The sequence below is a fragment of the Vulpes vulpes genome, chromosome 1, assembly GCF_048418805.1.
Source record: "Vulpes vulpes isolate BD-2025 chromosome 1, VulVul3, whole genome shotgun sequence".
NCBI classification, from domain to species: domain Eukaryota; kingdom Metazoa; phylum Chordata; class Mammalia; order Carnivora; family Canidae; genus Vulpes; species Vulpes vulpes.
Genome location: NC_132780.1, coordinates 127,032,853 through 127,054,433, shown reverse-complemented (window position 1 = coordinate 127,054,433; position 21,581 = coordinate 127,032,853). Strand labels below are relative to the sequence as shown.

Genomic DNA, 21,581 nt, shown 5'->3' with positions numbered 1-21,581 from the left:
TATTTCTAAGGTCCTCCTCCAATCTGTTCTCTATATCGAAGTCAGAAATAACCTCTTAAAAATGCAACAACAACAACAAAAAAATCACATCACCAAACCCCCTCTTGCTTACAATTTAAAATGGCTTCCTTATAGTTTGGCCTCAGTCCACCTCTCCCATCTTCTCTCAAACTTGTCTCACCTTGGCTCTCTTATGATCTAGCCACACTGATGTATTTTCTGTCCCTCATTCTCATCAATCTCCCTCCTGGAAGGCTCTCTTCTCACCCCTGGCCTTATTGTTCAAGTCTCTGATCATGCATATTTCCTCAGAGAAAGCCTTTCTTGACCTGCATACCTAGGTCAAATCCTCCATTACTAACATTCAGAGTATTGCGCACCTCTCCTTCATAGTACCTGTCACAGATGCAATTTTATAACTGATTATTTGATTAATATCTATCCATTCCCCCTCCATTAAACTATAAGCTCCACAAACAAGGCATCCATGAGTTTTATGTCTGTTTTCATTCACCATTGCATCTGCAGAACTGAGCACAGTGCCTCGGACTATTTTTTTTTTAAATAAAAATAGATGCTGTATAGAGCCTTTGCTTTCTTCTTGTCTTGCTCTTGTCCTGGGTAGTAGTTCTTAGTAAAATGTTCAAACCTTCCCTATCCTAAAATTCAGCTCAAATATAATCCTAACCTCAAAACTTCTCCAAGATTCATTCAACTTGTACATCTCTCCTTTCACTGAAATTCTAGTGTGTGTGTATATATACTTCTAGTAGATACTGTACTTATATACATCTCTAACAGAAGCAATTTGTATCATGTGTTAATTATTACTATACATTTTTCTTCTCCTTTACTTGACTGAGGACTTCCTTAATAGGCTATCTAACTTCTTTTGAATTAACCTTTTTATTCTCAAGACATTCAAGAAAAGTTCCCCAACATCTGAACAAACACATGATTAGTACATATCACAGGTGTGGTAGAAAGACATATACAGTGTTAAAAACCTAAGAAACTCAAAATATCTCTCTGGAAGGATACAAAAGAAACAGGTAACACAGGTTGCCTCCAAGAAAGGAAACTAAACTGGGTAGCTGACAGAAAGGGCAAAAAGAAGACATTTTGCTGATAATATTTTGCTTCTTTTACTTGTTGACTCACATGAACACATTACCTAACACACTGTTTAATGAATCTTGACTCATGTAAATATATCTATTACAGACCAGTTACAGAAAGGTCTTAATTCAAAATAAGTAAAAACAGTAAGCTTTATGAAAAAATAAAAACTAAATAAAATGGGGCAGCCCGGGTGGCTGAGCGGTTTAGCGCCCAGGGCGTGACCCTGGAGACTCAGGATCGAGTCCCGCATCGGGCTCCCTGCATGGAGCCTGCTTCTCCCTCGGTCTGTGTCTCTGCCTCTCTATCTCTCTGGTCTCTCATGAATAAATAAAATCCTTTAAAAATAAATAAATAAATAAATAAATAAATAAATAAATAAGTAAGTAAGTAAGTAAGTAAGTAAGTAAATCATATGAAGCCTACCTGTTTTTAGGCAAAATAGGACAAAACTGCAATGTTCTGAATCCTACTACATAAAACTAGTATCCACTAAGCATCCACTATGTACAAATACTGTCCTAGGAAATTAACAGATTATTTCATTTACTAGACAATTTGGTAGTTGACATATATAATGGCAACATTCCTTATTGTATTAAATAAACCTGCTTTATTACAGAATACATTTTAGACCCATTTCATATGGAAAAAAAAATTACTTCTTACACGGACTCCCCCCTGCTTGGCAGTCTAGTTTCAAAAAGGGTATCTACCCTTTTTTAGTTACTAATGTTATTTCTTATGTTTATACATCCTAGGGCAGACTTCATCCTCTCTCCTATATGCTCTGGGTGACTGCTACACTGAAGAGCTGTTATCCATCCGACTGAATTCAACTTCAAGGCCTTTGTTTATAGGACATTGCCTGAAGAATCTTCTCAGCCCTACTGTAACCTGTTACTTGAGATTTTTATTTGTATATGAAGGAGGCAGGAATATGCCCAAGAATCTAGGAGGAAAAAAGGCAGCAAAACCAGAATGAGCACATTAGAAGACAGATGGAACAGAAGAGGCACAGCAGCAAGAGGTGAAACTATGAGAAAGTTGGCAGGGAAGTAGCCAGTAACATGGGGACAAGGCAGCATTAGGACGGTTCACTGGTGCGCGTGGGGCGGTGGGGGACGTTTTATTAAAGCCTGTGTCGGTCAGCCGCCCGGTGGCTCAGGGGTTTAGCGCTGCCTTCAGCCCTGGGCGTGACCCCGAGGTCCCGGGATAGAGACCCGCATAGCGCTCCCTGCATGGGGCCTGCTTCTCCCTCTGCCTGTGTCTCTGCCTCTCTCTCTCTCTCTCTCTGTCTCTCATTAATAAATAAATAAATAAAATCTTTAAAAAAATAAATAAAAATAAAGCCTGTGTCTTGGGATCCCTGGGTGGCTCAGCGGTTTAGAGCCGCCTTCTGCCCAGGGCTTGACCCCAGGGTCCTGGAATAGAGTCCCACGTCGGGCTCCCTGCGTGGAGCCTGCTTCTCCCTCTGCCTGTATCTCTGCCCGAACTCCCTCTCCCCCCGTGTCTCTCATGAATGAATGAATGAATGAATGAATGAATAAATAAATAAATAAATAAATAAATAAATAAATAAATAAAATCTTTAAAAGTAAAATAAAAATAAAGCCTGTGTCTTGGGATCCCTGGGTGGCTCAGTGGTTTAGCGCCGCCTTCGCTTCAGCCCAGGGCATGACCCCGGGGTCCCAGGATCGAGTCCCACGTCGGGGCTTCCCCGCATGGGGCCTGCTTCTCCCTCTGCGTCTCAAGAATAACTAAATAAAATCTTAAAAAAAAAAAAAAAAAAAAGCCTGTATCTTCAAAGTTAGCAGAACGTCTAGGACCACACTCACCTATAAGCCTGAAACGTAATGGAGGGAATTAAAGAAAACTTGGGCGAAAACAGGAGGGAGGGAGGGAGGGAGGGAGGAGAGGGGAAACAGTCACAAATCAGAGGCTGGAAGAGGTGAGGTGTTAGCAAAGATCTTAGCAACTAAGCCGGTGTCCAGGGAGCTGAGATGATCCAACAAGAAACGGGGTAAGAGCACTGAGGGGGACGGTGGTGGCGGGGAGGGCCTGCCCGTCTCCGCGGGAGAAGACTGGACGCTGCAAGCAGTGATGGATGGGGACCGGGGACTGCCAACTGTCCGACCCTTTAAAAAGTGTGCAGCGCGGAAGTGGGGCGGGCTAAGAGCACGAGTTCGGAGGGAAGAGGCTCTCTGCGGACGGGGAGCGCAGCGATTCCGGGCTCGCGGGAGAGGCGCCGCCCCGGGCGGCGGGCGGCCGGCGGCCGGGCCCTCACCTTGGCCTTGTAGCTGGGCAGGTTGCAGAGGATGTCCGTGCGCAGAGCCTCCTCGGCCAGGCTGCGCGCGCAGAGGCTCCGCCACACCTCGCTGTTCTCGTCGCCGTGCAGGCAGCGGTACCAGTGCTTGCACACCAGCGCGCAGCTCCGCAGCTCCGACAGCTCCAGGTAGGAGAACACCAGCTCCAGCACCCGGCTGGGCAGCCGGCCCCCCGGGCCCCCGCCGCCCGCGCCCGCGCCCGCGCCGCCCACCGCGCCGCCGGAGGCTGCCCCAGGGCCCGGGGCCGGCGCCGCCATCGCCTCACCAGCCGGCCCGGGGGCCGCCGCCGCCGCCGCCGCTCCCCCCCGTCGTCGCGGCTGCGGACGCCGCGCCTCGCTCGCCGCCCCTTTCTCAGCCGGCCGCCGGCCCTCCGCCGCTCCCGCCCCTGCCCGGGGGCGTCCGCCGCGCGCCCCGCCTCCCTGAGGGCGGACGCACCGGCCGCACCGGCGTCCCCCGCCCCTCCTCCCCGGCTCAGCGCGGGCGGCGCCACCGCCCGACTCGCACGGCCTGCCCGCGGCGCCCCCGGGGCTCCGCCATACTGGTTGAGGGCACGCAGCGAGCGCGCATGCGCAGCTCTCCCGCGGCGCCTGTCGGCCCCGGATGTGACTGTCGCGCGGGCGAGTGAGGTCATCTCTGGGCGCCGAGGACGGAGGTGGGAGGCGCAGGTAGGAGGCTCGCGCTGTGGCTGCGGGACTGTCCTCCGCTTTGGTCTGGAGTCGCCTTGCTGGGCCCCTTTCCCCGTGAGATGTCCCCGTGAGGTGTCCCCGTGAGGGCCGCTGCCTCAGATCACCCTCCCGCGCGGAACTGCCCTCTCCTCGCCCTCCGGCCCCCGGCCCCGCCGCCGTTGGCCGCAGTCCGAGCGCCTCCGTGACCCGCAGCCGCTGAAGCCGCCTCCTGGTCCGGCCCCTTCGCGCTCGGCTCGCACCGGTACTTCTCACGACACGTGTCCCAGCGCGTGTTCGGCAAGTCGGGTCGTCGTTAGGAGCCCTGCTCCCCCCCGCCCCCGCCCCCAGGGCTAGCGAGCCCGCAGGTGCTTCATTCTTTTGCACGAAGTGTGGCCTTCCCCGGCCTCCCCTGCTAACCCGACTCGTGGGCCGAGGAAGGAAGCGTGTCTTGATATAATGAGACATCCCGAGAGGGAGGATGGTGTGGGGGCTGTGATGCTAGATGGCCCTGGAAGCGGAGGAGTTGAAGCATCATTTGGTCGCACTGCGTTCTCCCCGGCGGCCGAGAGCTGTCTGACGCCCTGTAAGGGATGCTTAGGGAAACAGTGAGGATCCTGTGGACCGGCACTGCGTTAGGCTCCTTCACCTGGGTTTTATGTATGATGTTTTTTTAAGATTTTATTTCTTTATTCATGAGAGACGCAGGCAGAGGGAGAAGCAGGCTCCACGCAGGGAGCCCGATGTGGGACTCGACCACGGGTCTCCAGGATCCCACCCCCGGCCGCAGGCTGCGCTAAACCGCTGAGCCCCCGGGGCTGCCCCTCTATATAATTCTCAGACAACTCTGCAGTGATGAGTATTGGGTCCACAGACTCCCTTGGTAGTGAACTCCACTGCGTTGCCTGTATGTAGTAAGAAATATTTCCAGTAGTTCCCCTGCCGTGTGTAATACATGTATAGTCCTTCGCTTAAAAGAACAGCTACTACCTTTTCTACTCCCTGGCAAATGGTGTTTGATGATTATTTGCCAGTCCCTTCTTCCCAGATGTTTTTTTCCCCCCAGGTGTTTTTTTTTTTTCTCCCAGTTTAGTAATCCAGATTCTTTACTTAACCAGTGCTAAAACCACAGCCCTTCAATCTTTTTTTTTTTTTTAAGATTTTATTCTTTTTTTTTTTTTTTTAAGATTTTATTTTTTTTATTCATGAGAGACAGAGACACAGGCAGAGGGAGAAGCAGGCTCCATGCAGGGAGCCCGACATGGGACTCGATCCTGCTACCCCGGGGTCACGCCCTGGGCCAAGGCTGGTGCTAAACCGCTGAGCCCCCGGGGCTGCCCTTCTTTTTTTTTTTTTTTTTTTTTTTTTGCTGCCCTTCTATATAAGACAACTCTGCAGTGGTTAGTATCGGGTCCACAGACGTCCTTGGTAGTGAACTCCACTGCGTTGCCTGTATGTAGTAAGAAATATTTCCAATAGTTCCCCTGCCGTGTATAATACATTTATAGTCCTTCGCTTAAAAGAACAGCTACTACCTTTTCTACTCCCTGGTAAATGGTGTTTGATGATTATTTGCCAGTCCCTTCTTCCCAGATGTTTTTTTCCCCCCAGGTGTTTTTTTTTTTTTCTCCCAGCTTAGTAATCCAGATTCTTTACTTAACCAGTGCTAATACCACAGCCCTTCAATCTTTTTTTTTTTTTAAGATTTTATTTTTTATTTTTTTAAATGTTAGTATAATCTTAGGTTTGGGAGTTTTATTCATTATTTTCTCTTTGTTGTTGTTTTTTTAAGATTTTTTAGCTATTTGAGAGACAGTGAGCATGCATGAGCAGAAGGGAAGAGGGAGAAGCACACTACCCTCTGAGCATGGAGCACAAGGTGGGGGCTCCATCCTGGGACCCTGAGATCATGACCCCAGCTGAAGGCAGCTGCTTATTACCCAACTAAGCCACCCAGGTGCCCCTCATTATTTATTTTTCAACTTTTAACTGTAGGACATTCAAAGGAGGATGTCCTAATTTTGTCTGGGAAGGCACTTAAATTTTTTTGTCTTTTTTTTTTTTTTTTTTTTAAGTAGGCTCCACACTGAGTGCAAGACTCAAACTGATGACCTTGAGATGAAAACCTGAGCTGAGATCAAGAGTCTTACTTAACTGACTGAGCCGCCCAGGTGCCCCTCTTTAAAATCTAGAAGAAGGGGATCCCTTCTTCTAGAAGCCACTGCTGAGTGGCTCAGCAGTTTAGCACCTGCCTTTAGTCCAGGGCAAGATCCTGGGGTCCTGGGATGGAGTCCCACATCGGGCTCCCCCCATGGAGCCTGCTTGTCCCTCTGCCTGTGTCTCTGCCTCTCTCTCTCTCTCTCTCTCTGTGTGTCTCTCATGAATAAATAAATAAAATCTTAAAAAATAAAAAAATTTAAAAAAAATCTAAAAGGATAAGTAGAATTGGTCCATCTGCGAAGGGGACAAAGAACCAGGCAAAATCAATAGACTTAGAGGTATAACACTTGAAAAGGACATGTGGGCACATGGAAGTATAACTAAAGCAGTATTTGGAGATCATCAGTTATTAACAACTTTGGCATTTATCCTGCCAGTCACGGTATAGGTGAGGTAGAGCCTTGGAAGGATCTGATGAGATCTGATGAGATACTAATCTAGTCCAGTCATTTGAGGTGCCTCTCTCTGTGGCAGAGTACCCCCCCCCCCCCCAAGTGGCCCAGGCAAAATTTCAAAATAGGAAAAGATTTTAAGTAGGATCCATGCCCAGGGTGGAGCCCAACTCGGGACTCAAACTCCTGACCTGAGATCAAGAGTCAGATGCTTCACTGACTGAGCCACCTAAAAGCCCTGGAAAAGATTTTCCTTACTGCTGGATCCTTTTGTTTCTACAAATCACCCTCCTGACCTTGCCCTTCCCCCATATTTAATACCCTCTTGCCCTCTGACCAGAGTTTCCATGTTTCCCTCCACCCTTTCTAAAAATGCTCTCAAGACACCCCACCTTTCCCTGCCCACTCCATGATCTCACTAGGTGTTGAAGGAATCTATTATCTAATTAGAGTAATTCACAATAGGATATGATTAATTGCTGTGCTTGACCTTTTAGACATTACCTATGAGAAGCTTGTTGACCTGATACCTGAATATGGAGATAATGTCACTTACACGTATTTTCTGGCTTTCCACTCCCAGTAAGAGAAAAACAAGAAATAGTGGCTGGACAACTCATTTCTGAAAGATTGTTTTGATTTAACCCAGGTTTAACTACATTTTTTTCCCCCACTGTCTTCTACTACAGTAGTCTTTTAATATGTTTTGATGATGGTCTTTGGGTATGTTTTAAATAATAATTTTGTAGACTAAGTAAACAAGTGATTTGAGGGGCTCTGGTTGCTTGGTGATCAGTAGTCTACATGATAAGATTATAGATCTCTTTATTTTTCTGACTAGGTTGGTGATCAGTAAATATTATTCATGTGATGTAGAGATTAGAAGTTTAATTTATAAAAAAAAAAAAAAAGAAGTTTAATTTATATTTTACACTGGTCCATAGAGGTTAAGGTAGAGCTGACCTTGGCCTTGTGATATTAATAGATACTACTGGTTCCACTATGGAAAAATTTATAGGAACAGTGCTTTTGCCTATAATAATTCCTTTAAGTACAAGATTGCCTAATTTCTCGCACTTTGGGGTAAGCTTAACCAAATGCGTCTTTAAAGTTGAGTTCATCTTTCCCGTTAAAAAATACTGTATTAGGAAGAAAACCTGCTAAAACTTGGTCTGCCAGTCAGCATTTATGTAGGTCCCCTGTGGGTTGATATGTGATGGAGAAATGGAAATACTAGAAACTCTGTCTCATTCTTGTCCCAGATAAAACCTAAAATCCTAGTAGGGATCCAAAACCTCTCTGCACACAAAATCCTAAAGCTGTAGAGGGCAGACTTCTGGACTTTAAAGTTGATTCACTGTAGAAAAACTAAAACTAATGTAGGAAAAAAGTGATCAATCTCAAAAGAGTTAAAATTATTTGTAACTTAAGTAGCCTTTGAATGGTTACTACAAACTTCTTATTTTAAAGTAGTGTATTATCTATATTATGTGACGTCGGTAGTCACCACAGGTGGAAGTCTCTAAGCCAAAATATCGTTAATACTTTTCATTTTAAATTGTGCTGTCCTTTTTTCATGGCTTCTTATGAACATTTGGCAAAAGTCTTTTGTGGTAGAAAATTATTTAACTACTATTTCATTACTTGTCAGCAAAAATCAAACCACCAGAGTTCCCTGTCTTTACCTCTCTCTGAGTCATTTCCTCTCCAAACCTCTCCTTTAAAACTTACTTGCTTTGGTCTCTAATTAGTTTCCTCTATAAACTAATTCAGTGCTTCTACTGAAATAAAGTATCTTTTGTCTTTCCCATTTTGTCATCTTTCTGAAGATTGTTATATATGATTTTGTGACCATGTTTCTGTTACTCCCCTCCTCCCCTCAACCCTTGTGTTATTTTGATTACTGAAAGATTACAGATTTTTTAGCAGTGCTACTAGTAGTAGCAATCTACTTAGTGATTTTGTATGTGTGTGAATGCCTAAAAATGGGAGGAAATAAGCTTTTGTGTTGGGAATAGAAACTTTAGGCAGATTGCCAGTATTTTAAATTATCTTTCAAAACAGTATTAGGAAATATTGGACTAAATACAGGTATCATATCTGAAACTATAAAGGCAACTATGGCAGTTTCTCACTAGGGAAATTCTCCCCTGGCTTATGAAATGAAACATTATGTTTATTCAGATATAGATTTGTTTGCTTCCTTTTGTCTGAACATTTGGAGTTATGAAAATTGCCCTTATTTCCTTTTTCATGCTTTACCCAACAGACGGTTGAGGCAGGGTAGTATTAGGTGGCAATTTCATTGTATAAATCTGGGATGCCTAGCGTATCAGGAATCAAAATTGTGCACCTAAGTACTACTGTTAAGTGTTAGTTGGTGATAAGGTAATTAGAAAGATGTGAGTGTGGAGTCCCTGGCCAGTTTAGTCATTAGAGCATACTCTCGATCTCAGGGTTGTGAGTTCGAGCCCCATGTTGGGTGTAGAGATAAATAAACTATAAAAAAATAATAATAGGGCAGCCCTGGTGGCTCAGCGGTTTAGCGCCACCTTCAACCCAGGGCATGATCCTGGAGACCTGGGATCAAGTCCCATGTCAGGCTCCCCACATGGAGCCTGTTACTCCCTCTGCCTGTGTCTCTGCCTCTCTGTGTGTGTGTGTCTCTCATAAATAAAACTTATTTTAAAAATAATAATAATAAAAATGCGTGAGTACATTTAAAAGCAATAATGAATTATTCATGGTTTTGGGGGTTTTTTCTGTACTTTCAGGGAATACTAACTAGTTAGAAAGTATTGTTAAGTGGAATTGTTAGAAAACAGTCTTTATTATTTAAAAGTTTGGGATCCCTTTATATTGGATCCCATGTACAAAGGCCAGATGACTTTGGTCAAATTATTTAACATCGATGAAACTTAAGTTTTATTATCTTTAAAATGGAATAATACTAAACAGAATGGTTGTCTTGAGAATAAAATAATGTACTGAATTAGTCTCTGGGGGGTAAACCAAAGGTCTACATTTTTAACCATTTCCCTGGATGATTATTGGTAAAGCATTCTCACATTTTAGCATACATCAGCATCACCTGGAAGGCTTGTTAAAACATGTGGCTGGGCCCCAACCCCAGCATTTCTGATTCAGTTGGTCTAAGAGGGTATTAGGCAATTTATAGTTCTTATTAGTTCTTAGGTGGTGCTGCTGGCCTGAAAGCCATACTTTGAGCACCATTGGGGTAGATCTGTGATGCCACTTTGACCACCCTAATAAAAATAGGAAAAGTGAGGGGCCCCTGACTGGCTCAATTGGTGGAGCATGCAACTCTTTATCTCAGGGTTGTGGGTTCGAGCCCCATGTTGGATGTAGAGATTATTTAAAAATACAATCTTTTAAAATAATAGGAAAAGTAACACTGGTAATATATGCTGAGCACTCATTATGTACCAGGCACAATTATATGTGCTTTACATATATTATTTAATTTTCTATCCTGTAAAATGGTACTATTATTACCACCCTCATTTTATACAAGTCACCCAGCTAATAACAGGTAGTAGAGTTATTCAGACCCAGAGAATCTAGCTCCGAGCTCATTTTCTAAAACATTATTCAAATAAGAGATATAGCCTGATGATTTTTTTTAAGATTTTATTTATTTATTTATTTATTTTTTTCCGGGGGTAGAGAATGAGCAAGGGAGGTAGAGAGGGGCAGAAGGAGAGGGGAAAAAGCAGGCTCCCCACTGAGCAGAGAGCCAAACATGGGGCTCAATCCCAGTACCCCAGGATCATGACCTGAGCCAAAGGCAGACACTTAACCAACTGAGCCACTCAGGTGCCCCAATAATGTTTATTCTTATGTGGGTCTCACATCAAATGCTGGTAGACCAGGTTTGCCTGGGGCTCTGATTATAAAGAAAGCTTGTTTATACATATGCCAGCCAGGTGCCCCACAATCCTGTGTCCAATTAGGCTTTTGCAGACTTGATTTTCACATGTCTTTTTTTTTAGATATCTTTTAAAAATATTTAAGTGAAATACTGCATATTGCACTTGTTTGCTACCATCTAGTTCTTAAATAAGAGATGATAGTTTTTTTCCCCCTCTTCACAGAGTCTCCTGGGCCATAATGGCAGTCAAGTGGACTGGTGGACATTCTTCTCCTATTCTCTGCCTGAATGCAAGTCAAGAAGGGCTAGTGGCTTCTGGAGCAGAGGGTGGTGATCTCATGGCTTGGGGTGAAGATGGGACTCCTTTAGGACATACACGCTTCCAAGGGGCTGATGATGTTACCAGTATCTTATTCTCTCCCTCCTGTCCCACCAAGCTCTATGCCTCACATGGAGAAACCATTAGCTTACTGGATGTCAGGTCCCTCAAAGGTTCCTTGGACCATTTTCATGTGAATGAAGAAGAAATCAATTGTCTTTCATTGAATGAAACTGAAAACCTATTGGCTTCTGCTGATGACTCTGGGGCAATCAAAATCCTAGACTTGGAAAATAAGAAAGTTAGCAGATCACTGAAGAGACATTCCAATATCTGTTCCTCTGTAGCTTTTCGGCCTCAAAGGCCTCAGAGCCTGGTATCATGTGGACTGGATATGCAGGTAATGCTTTGCAGAAAGTACTTGGGTAATTTCTGTTCCCTACTAACATGTCTTTTCTACGTTTGCATCATAAGCCTTACTTCTGCATGTTTAATGCTAACTTGACAAAGCCTGGTAGGTTTCATTCACAAAGTGACCATTTCTCTGTTAGCTCTCCTTTATTTATGCTTAAAGAGTCATAAAATCTGGGAATTCAAATATTTGATTCTAAACATCTTTTTAGGGGTGTCTGGGTGGCTCATTGGTTAAGTGTCTGCCTTTGGCTTAGGTCATTATCCCAGGGTCCTGGGATCAAGTCCCACATCAGGATCTCCCCAGGAAGCCTGCTTCTTCCTCTGCCTGTGTCTCTGCCTCTCTCTGTCTCTCATGAATAAGTAAAATCTTTAAAAAATAAAAGAAACATCTTTTTACACAAAGGAGCATGCTGAAGGCAGACTTTATCACCTGCGCTCTACAAACTGTGTATTGTGTTTTGTTGTTTTAAAAAGAGGGACTGAATTTTTTGTTTTTACTTTAAAATTCTGTTAAATTAATTGAAGTATTGTGTATTGGTGACCAAGATCAGAGCATTGCATTAATGAATTTTGAAAGTAACATCACAAATTAGGCCAAACTCAGAGGAAAACCATCAGGAGAGTAGATATACCTAGAAACTCCATTTTTTGGGGGGAAATGAAAGTGTTTAATTCTTGGATTCTGTAAGAGGAAAAAGTGAAATGTGCTAGTCTAAATAGAAGTCCTAGGGAAGCAGATTTTGGTTTAATAGAAAGCAAGCTTTCAGATAGCTTGAACTTTCCCATAGCAGATGTACTTCTTAAAAGTAAATCTTGTATCACTAGAGTGAGACTGATCATGGCTTCTCTTTGGTGAGCACTTAGTACTTGCCAGTGCTTCACTATATAGTAGTTTCCACTCTAATCACACCCGATAGTTACTATTTTCTTTTTAGAAATGAAACTGAGGTTTAAATTAAGTGTCCACATAGCTGTCTGAATTAAGATTCCAAACTTCAGTCTCTGGTTCCAAAGCCTATTTTTTCTGTGACACCAGAGATATTGAGCAGTATATATCAATAGTAATATGGTAGAAAAGGTTCTTGGTCTGGGAACAGGTGACTTCTAGAAAAAGAGCCATTGTTTATTAATGACTTATGTGCCCTGTACTGTTCTAGGCATTTAATTTACATTCTTAACCATGTACAGTATCTTTCAAGACTCTGATTCCATTAATAGCATCAAAGATTTTGTCTTTCTACCTTTTTGGCCAGGAGTCTTTACCACTCCGTTCTCTACCCTCTGCACCCCCTCATAAGTTAGAAATAAACACGGCTGGTTGTTGTTTTCATAATGACTGGTATTTAGTAGGCAGATCAGGGGGATGTCTTACAGTGCTGGGACAGTCCCTAAACAGTAGAGAATTGTCTAACCAAAAATGTCTGTAGTCCCTCTTGAGAATCATTCTACACTGGAGGTGCACGGTGACCCTACGACTTATAAACTCCTTTTCCACTCCCTATGTCTTGACTAAGACCTTACAGACCTGCATTTTCTACCCTCATGGGTGATAATCTGCTTGCTGGCTTGTGCAGAAAGACCTACACCTCCAGGTGGCTCAATATTTTAAGTAGATAGATTGTACAGTATCTCTTTGACTCATCATTCTTTCATCCTTAAGCTATACCAGTTGTCAATCACTGGTTCATTAATTTATTAGGCATGGCAGTAAGCAATTAGATGCAAAAAAAGACCTATATACTTTTCAGATTAGCTAAGAAATGGGCATCCAGAATTTATCATTTTGCCTCCAGTTCTAGGAGAGAAGTCACAGTGGCAGGCAACTGCTAGAGAATAGTATAGGATATAAATATAAAAAAAAAAAAGGATATAAATATTTTGTGAAAGGGAGGTTTAGGTAATTGCTTGTTTGATTAGACGTGCTAAAAATTCACCGTAGATTAATTTCTGCATTGGGTTGTGCTATGGCAACTGCTATGACAACAGCAATAAGAGAGTACAACTTTGCTTTTAGAAAATTATTTTCCTTGGGACACTTGGGTGGCTCAGCAGTTGAGCGTCTACCTTCGGCTCAGGACGGGATCCCGGAGTTCCGGGATCAAGTCCCACATCGGGCTCCTGCATGGAGCCTGCTTCTGCCTCTGCCAATGTCTCTGCCTCTCTGTGTGTCTCATGAATGAATAAATAAACCCCCCCCCCAAAAAGAAATTACTTTCCTTAATTGAGGTTGAATGTAATATCTTCCACAGTTTGCTTCTTAAAACCTGGTTACCCAGTATTTTTCTAAACTTTAAGAATAGCTAGTCTGTGGAGGAGTCTAAGAACAGTAGGCATAATTATGAAAGGGAATTCTTATAAGGTTAATTTGGAGAGCACTTTCTCTCTGAACAAATATTTTATCTCAAGGCAGGAATTGAATTATTGCCATACACAATAAATATGTTCAGTGTACCTACCTTTGTCATTATTAAAATTACAATACTTAGATAGGTTTAATAATTAGACAAAGCACACTTAGTGGAGCAGGGACGTTAAAGTGATTTATTTATTTATTTTAAAAGATTTTATTTATTTATTCATGAAGTACACAGAGAGGCAGAGGGAGAAGCAGGCTCCATGGAAGAGCCTGATGCGGAACTCGATCCCAGGACCCAAGGGTCATGCCAAGCCAAAGGTAGATGCTCAACCACTGAGCCACCCAGGCATCCCTAAAGTGGTGTGTTATTAAGACATTTGGGACTGCTTAATTTTTGTTGAGTAGCTACTAAATATATGTGTAAAGTATAACATTAAATAAATACATGGATAACCACCACTCAAATATAGTTTTCTCATGTAGGGACTTTTGGAATTTTAAGACCATCATATATTTCTGTGGCATACACATTGATTTTTTTTTTTGTCCTTCCTTTGTCTTTGATACTATTTTGTCTTTAGCCAAATAGCTACTGCTGGCCACTTAGTATAGTATTAATAAATCTAATCCAGGGATCCCTGGGTGGCTCAGCGGTTTGGCGCCTGCCTTCCGCCCAGGGCATGATCCTGGAGATCTGGGATCGAGTCCCACGTCGGGCTCCCTGCATGGAGCCTGCTTCTCCCTGTGCCTGTGTCTCTGTCTCTCTCTCTCTCTGTGCCTCTCATGAATAAATAAATAAAATCTTAAAAAAAAAAATTTAAAAAAAATAAATAGGGATCCCTGGGTGGCGCAGCGGTTTGGCGCCTGCCTTTGGCCCAGGGCGCGATCCTGGAGACCCGGGATCGAATCCCACATCAGGCTCCCGGTACATGGAGCCTGCTTCTCCCTCTGCCTGTGTGTCTGCCTCTCTCTCTCTCTCTCTCTCTTTCTCTCTCTCTCTGTGACTATCATAAATAAATAAAAATGAAAAAAAAATCATTTATAAATAAATAAATAAATAAATAAATAAATAAATAAATAAATAAATAAATCTAATCCAAAAGGGGGGGGGGTTTCAGTGCTTTCCTTGATAGAAATAGAATATGTGTTATTAGATGTCACTTCTTTTGGAAGCCTTAGTTGAAGGAAGTTACCTTCAATTAAAAACCAGATCCTTAATGTCATCAGCAGTAGTAATCTTGTCAGTTCAGATCTATGCTTTTGACTGAACACAGTCATGCTTATCTTAGTGTCCATTTTAAATTGTGAGTCATAATTAAGGGCTAATACTAGATAGTAAAATATAGAGTACCTGGGTGGCTCAGTCAGTTAAGCATCTGACTCTTGGTTTCGGCTCAGGTCATGATCTCAGGGTTATGGAATGGAGCCCTACATTGGGCTCTAGACTCCATACAGAGTCTGCTTGAGATTCTCTCCTTCTCTCTTTGCCATTCCCCCCGCTTGTGTGTGTACTTTCTCAAATAAATAAATAAAATCTTTTTTAAAAATCCTAGATGGTAAAATAAAGCTGTTTATTCTCTTAAGTATGAAGAATATTTTCCTTTTCAGATTAGTTGCTGTGGGAAGAAAATGAAATACTAGATTAATAGAGTAAATTCACAAAACTTTTTGTTTTGTTTTAAACAGGTTTTAATTAGCATTTCATTTATTTCATCTTTTAAAAGATTTTATTTATTTACTTGAGAGAGAGAATGAGCAGTGGGAAGGGGCAAAGGTGGAGAGAGAGAGAGAGAGAAAGAAGCAGACTCCCTGCTGACCAGGAAGCCTGATGCAGGGCTCCATCCCAGGCTCCAGAGATCATGATCTGAGCTGAAGGCAAAGGCTTAACCAACTGAGCCGTACAGGCGCTCCTAGCATTTCATTTAAATTAACTTAGTAGGTCCAAAATTGTGGTATGGAACAATAAAAAACTATATATACCAGGATGTCGAATTCACCAACAGGTATGGAATTTTTTATCTTTTCTAGGCATTAGCAAAGATAAACTAAATATCTGGGCACCTGGCTGACTTAGCCAGTGGAGCACACTACCCTTGATCTTGGGGTCGTGAGCCCACATTGGGCATGGAGTATCCTTAAAATTTTCAAAAAAGAAGAGTTAGGGCAACCTGGCTGGCTCAGCGGTTTAGCGCCGCCTTCAGCCCAGGGCCTGATCCTGAGGACCTGGGATCGAGTCCCATGTCAGGCTCCCTGCATGGAGCCTGCTTCTCCCTCTGCCTGTGTCTCTGCCCCCCCCCCCCCTCTATCTCACGAATAAATAAAGTCTTAAAAAAAAAAAAGTTAAATCTCAAGAAAATGACAAGGTAGTAGTATATGTTAATTAATAGCATAGAAATTAAATATGGGAAAGGGAGAAGTGGGCTAGAATAGTTAGGAAAGCCTTCCTAGAGGGATAGGAACTTGAGGTAAGCCCCTAAAATGGGTAATATAGGTAGTGTGAAACGAAAGAGAAAGCATTCTAGATACAAATTATTTCAGTAATAATCTAGATTTCATTTCTTTAATTGACAGGCTTTTTGACTTGTAACCAGCATAGACTAAATAAATTTCATAATCTATTTTACTTGCAGAGATGAGTGTACAATGACTTAAAGAAACTGGCAACTGCTTAAGAATATTGGTTACACTTTTTTTTTTTTAAGATTTTATTTATTCATGAGAGACACACAGAGACAGAGACAGAGAGAGAGGCAGAGACACAGGCAGAGGGAGAAGCAGGCTCTATGCGGGGAGCCCGATGTGGGACTTGATCCCTGGACTCCAGGATCACGCCCCGGGCCAAAGGCAGGCACCAAACCGCTGAGCCACCCAGGGATCCTTGGTTACACTTTAATGGGTTTGTTAATCTCAAGTTATTCAGGATCTTGTTTTCTAAATTCTACCTTACTGCCCATTGCCATCCTAGTTTTGGCACCAGGGTAGCATTCCACTGCAGTTCTGTGGTGCCATCTGAATTTTTAAAAATTTAATATTTCTGGGGGATGCCTGGGTGGCTCAGCAGTTCAGCGCCTGCCTTTGGCCCGGGGCATGATCCCGGGTTCCTGGGATCAAGTCCCACATCAGGCTCCCTGCATGGAGCCTGCTTCTCCCTCTGCCTGTGTCTCTGCCTCTCTTTCTCTCTCTCTATCATGAGTAAATAAATAAAATATTTTTTTAAATTTAATATTTCTGGGACTGGTGTACTAATTATTGTCAGATTACTTTGTTTTTGTTTAAGTATTTTATTTGTTTACTTATGAGACACACAGAAAGAGAGGCAGAGACACAGGCAGAGGGATAAGCAGGCACCCTGCAGGAGGAGCCTGATGCAGGACTTGATCCTGGACCCTGGGATCACAGCTGAGCTGAAGGCAGACTCTCAAGTGCTGAGCCACCCAGGCGCCCCTGTCAGACCCTGTCAGATTACTTTGATGACTGTGTTAGACGTGGAATAACCATAATAGTTGAGCAAAATAGCTAGATCTCTCTGACTACATAACTCACTCTTATTTAAAGGTGATGCTGTGGAACCTTCAGAAAGCGCGGCCAGTCTGGATTACAAATTTGCAGGAAGATGAAGCAGAGGAATTGGAAAGCCCTCAATCACCTGGTCAGCTTTTAAACCCTGCTTTAGCCCACTCCGTGTCTGTGGCATCATGTGGCAATATTTTTAGCTGTGGTGCAGAAGACGGTAAGGTTCGAATCTTTAGGGTAATGGGAGTTAAGTGTGAACAAGAACTGGGGTTTAAGGGCCACACTCTGGGAGTATCCCAAGTCTGCTTTCTGCCAGAATCCTATTTGCTGCTTACTGGAGGGAATGATGGGAAGATAATGTTATGGGATGTAAGCAGTGAAGTTGAAAAAAAACAGAAGAGTCCTACAAAACCTACCCACAGGAAGAAAACTAAAAGAGCAGCTTATACCAAGCAGAGTGGAAACACTCATGTTCCAGTAGCAGGTGAAGAAGAACATGGCAAGATTATACCAAAGCTAAGTATTGAACATGGAGAAAAGGTGAACTGGCTCTTGAGTACAAAAATAAAGGGGTACCAAAATATATTAGTAGCTGATCAAACTAGTTGTATATCTGTGTATCCCTTAAAAGAATTTTAAATCCAATAAAAACATTTGAAACTGCAACAACTTTTTTAGGTTGAAAAAAAATCCTGCTGCTTCATTTTTGTCATTCTTAATGTTTGTCATATATAGAACAGTACTGTTCCACTGTATAAATCATAAGGCATTTGAGTGAAAGATAATTGGGTAATACTTTATATAGTAAATGACTTCTTAAAATTTGTTACTAAGATTCACTGAGTAATGACCATATGCCAGCCATTTTACATGTTTCATTTCTTCCAAATCCATGATACGGGTGATTTCCTTCATTTTATTGCAACAGTAATTGAAACTCCAAGCAATTAAGTAACAAGGAACCAGGAAAATCGCAGGCATGATTACTTAACCTGGAAAGGATCTTGGTTGTCTTGTCAAGCCTTCTGCCTCAGGGAAGCCCACGTGTGATCTAGTCCAAATGTAGTCACATTAGTTATAACTAGTTATTTCAGATCCGGGGATGTCATGAGGAGCCTTTCCAAGTTGAAAGAGGAAACCTGTTCTTGCTTGTTCTGTGTAAAACCCAGAAGGTTTTCTGTGTAAAACCCAGAAGCAATTACTTTTTGTTGTTTCTAAGAAAAGGGCTTCAGGGTCAAATCAATTTAGGATAATCCAATCTGTAGTGCTAATAGAACCTAGAATAAGTTTGAGGTTACAAATAAGAAATTCTGACTAAGAAGTATGAAGTAGAAAAGAGAAGGGGTAAAAAATATGGGGCACTCAGGTGGCTCAGTGAGTTGAGCATCTGATTTTTGGTGTTGGCTTAGGTTATGGGATTAAGCATGGTGTTGGGCTCTGGTCTTAGTGCAGTCTGCTTGGGAGGTTCTCCCTCTCCCTCTGTCCTTCCCCCTGCTTGTGTGTGATCTTTCTCCCTTTCTCTCAAATCTTTTTTTTTTTAAGATTTTATTTATTCATAAGAATCACAGAGAGAGGTGCAGAGATGTAGGCAGAGGGAGAAGCAGGCTTCCTGCAGTGAGCCTGATGCAGGACTCGACCCTAGGACCGTTGGGATCATGACCTGAGCTGAAGGTAGATGCTCAACCACTGAGCCACCTGGGCATCCCTCAAATAAATAAAATCTAAAAAAAAAGGTAGATAATAGAAACCAACATAGCATAGATATATCAAGAGTAAGTTCCTTTTCATCAGGAACACTCAGTCTCACAACCCTGAGATCATGATCTGAGCTGAAATCAAGAGTCAAACACTTAGCCAACTGAGCCACCCAGGTGCCCCTATACTAACTGCTCTTAATTCCAAGTTTTGAAGAGACTCTAATTGTTACCATTATCCTTGTTTGTGGAGAATCATTTGATAAGTACAATTTTAGTCCAAACACTTGTTGCAAGTGAAGAAACTACATTCAAATTGGCTTAAGGGAATAGAAAAGATGATTTTTTGGTTCACATAACGAAAATCCAAGGATAATCCAAAATGTACTGCTGAGGTACATTTGCCTCTTAGCAGATAGGATGTGAGTCTACAGGTGCTCCCCTTGTGGAAAGTCTTTCCTAGGGATAGAGAGAGAATACTCAGTGATTTTGAGCCTGGAAACAACCATACCTGAAACAAATATATTCCTAGAGCCTTTTATTATTTTTTTTAATTTGCAACTAAGAGTCCTGACCTGATGGGCAGTCAATAGTTATTGTTGAATGATCTCACTTGAAATTTAAGGAAAGGAAATTACCGTCTTGGCCCTAAAAAATTCATTGGCAGAGGCACATAGCTGGCTCAATCCATGGAGCATGCAACTCTTGATCTCGGGGTCATAAGTTTGATCCCCACGATGGGCATAGCGATTACTTAAAAAAAATTCATTGACAAAGAGCCTTGGCTTGAGTATTGACAGAAACAAGGTTCTAATTCCACCACTGGGCAAGGCTCTTGTCCAATTTGGGCTTTAGTTTCCTTGAAAATTCCTGCCCTGCCATTGCTTAATGAAATGAAAATGCCATCATCATAAAATTATTCTTATCGAATGATTCTAATATTAAAATGTCAGGAAGGACTAATGTTCATGGCTAGTCTCGGTAGGTTTCAGATAAAAATTATCTGAAAATAATTCGAAAAATTTTTGAAAAATTAACCAGATACAGCATCATTTTAACTATTGAGCCTGAATAAATTTATGGGAATAAGGTAAGAACTACTTAAACCAGGGTTAAAACATCAGTCCTAAGCTGCTTTTGTGGCTGATGAACCCACTCAGACTGGCTAAGCAAAAAGGAAATGTACTCTCAGGGCATGGGAAGCAGAATTCTCTAGATTACTAGAGCAGAAATGTAACTTGGCTTCACTTGAGTTTCTAATGAGGTAAGTCATTAAGCATCCAGGCAGGGACTCCTGGGTGGCTCAGCAGTTGAGTGTCTGCCTTTGGCTCAGGGTGTGATCCTGAAGTCCCAGGATCAAGTCCCACATCAGGCTCCCCATGGGGAGCCTGCTTCTCCCTCTGCCCGTGTCTCTGCCTCTCTCTGTGTGACTCATGAATAACTAAATAAAATCTTAAAAAAAAAAAAAAAAAAAAAAAAGAATCGAGGCAGCTGGGATAACTGGGTGGCTCAGTTGGGTAAGCATCTGCCTTTGGCTCAGGTCATGATCCCACCATGGTTTGTTGGACTCCCTGCTCAGTGGGGAGTCTGCTTCTCCCCCTCCTACCCCTCTCCTTGCTTGCGCTAGTACATGCTGGCTCTTTCTCTCTCAAATAAATAAAATCTTTTTAAAAAATCAAGGCAGCTGCACTTTCTGTCTCTTGAGTTCCTGTGGTCACTTTGTCTCAGCTTCCCTCTACATCATGGCTTTTACTCGGCAAAAGACGGGCTTTTCGGGCTATATCAGTAACCAATTTCAACTCCAGAAACCAAGTGACCAGTGTCCCAAGCCTCTGAAGAGAATATGAGTGGTCCAACTTAGATAGATAGATAGTGCCTATCTTTGATCCAGTCATCTCTGGTTTAGGAGGCTATTGTCATTTACTATCAACATTTCAAAAAGGGCCTACACCCATGATCCCAAAAGATCTACAACTACTGATATTTGGGTAAAATGAACTCTTCTTAGGTCAGCTATTGTGTTACAGTTTGACCCTTTCAATTGGCAAGCAACAGAGACGTTCCCAGGTTACTCTAGTTAATGAGAGTTTGAGGAAACATAATGGTAAAATAAGCAAAAGAAGGCACCTCACCATGGCTTACAGAGGATCATACCATTCTGAATATAGCTTAGCTCTAGGAGCCAGCCAGCTGCTTAGACAGCAAATAACTTTGGTGATCACCCCGTAAAAGTGGACTTTCTGAAGTCCCTTATCTGTAGTAGACTGAAAATGTCCCCCAAAGATACCAGGTTCTAACCCCTGGAACCTGTAAATGTTACCTTGGTAAAAGGATCTTTGCAGATGTAATTATGTTGCAGGTAGTAAAGGATTATGTTAAAGTCATGGTAATTGTGTACCTGCTTTTCTTTTTTTTTAATTTTTTTTTTTTTTTTTTTTTTTTTATTTATGATAGGCACACAGTGAGAGAGAGAGAGAGACAGAGACACAGGCAGAGGGAGAAGCAGGCTCCATGCACCGGGAGCCCGACGTGGGATTCGATCCCGGGTCTCCAGGATCGTGCCCTGGGCCAAAGGCAGGCACTAAACCACTGCGCCACCCAGGGTTCCCTGTACCTGCTTTTCTATTAGAGGGTAAGATGTTTGAGGGCAAGGATTCTGACTTTTTAATTTCA

General features: G+C 42.6%; 2 protein-coding genes across 7 annotated transcripts in view; one reads left to right on the top strand and one right to left on the bottom strand.

The window, feature by feature from the left end:
- Positions 1-3,935, bottom strand: part of FBXO45 (F-box protein 45) — a 14,954-nt gene extending 11,019 nt beyond the window's left edge. The window contains exon 1 of the mRNA XM_072730285.1: positions 3,407-3,935. Within this exon, the coding sequence (XP_072586386.1) occupies positions 3,407-3,703 (297 nt within the window). The 5' untranslated portion in view covers positions 3,704-3,935. The remainder of the gene's footprint in view (positions 1-3,406) is intronic.
- On the top strand, positions 3,451-21,581 carry WDR53 (WD repeat domain 53). Of its 6 annotated transcripts, none has more exons than XM_072729986.1 (4): positions 4,025-4,111; positions 10,836-11,331; positions 17,257-17,431; positions 21,363-21,581. In XM_072729986.1, exons 2-4 carry the CDS (start codon positions 10,852-10,854, stop codon positions 21,371-21,373), a joined length of 666 nt encoding a protein of 221 aa, XP_072586087.1. In that variant the 5' UTR covers positions 4,025-4,111; positions 10,836-10,851; the 3' UTR covers positions 21,374-21,581. The 6 variants fall into 6 exon arrangements, with proteins under 6 accessions (XP_072586216.1, XP_072586087.1, XP_025846055.1 ...); XM_072730053.1 differs by having other exon boundaries at positions 4,101-4,373; XM_025990270.2 differs by lacking the exon at positions 21,363-21,581 and having other exon boundaries at positions 17,257-17,880.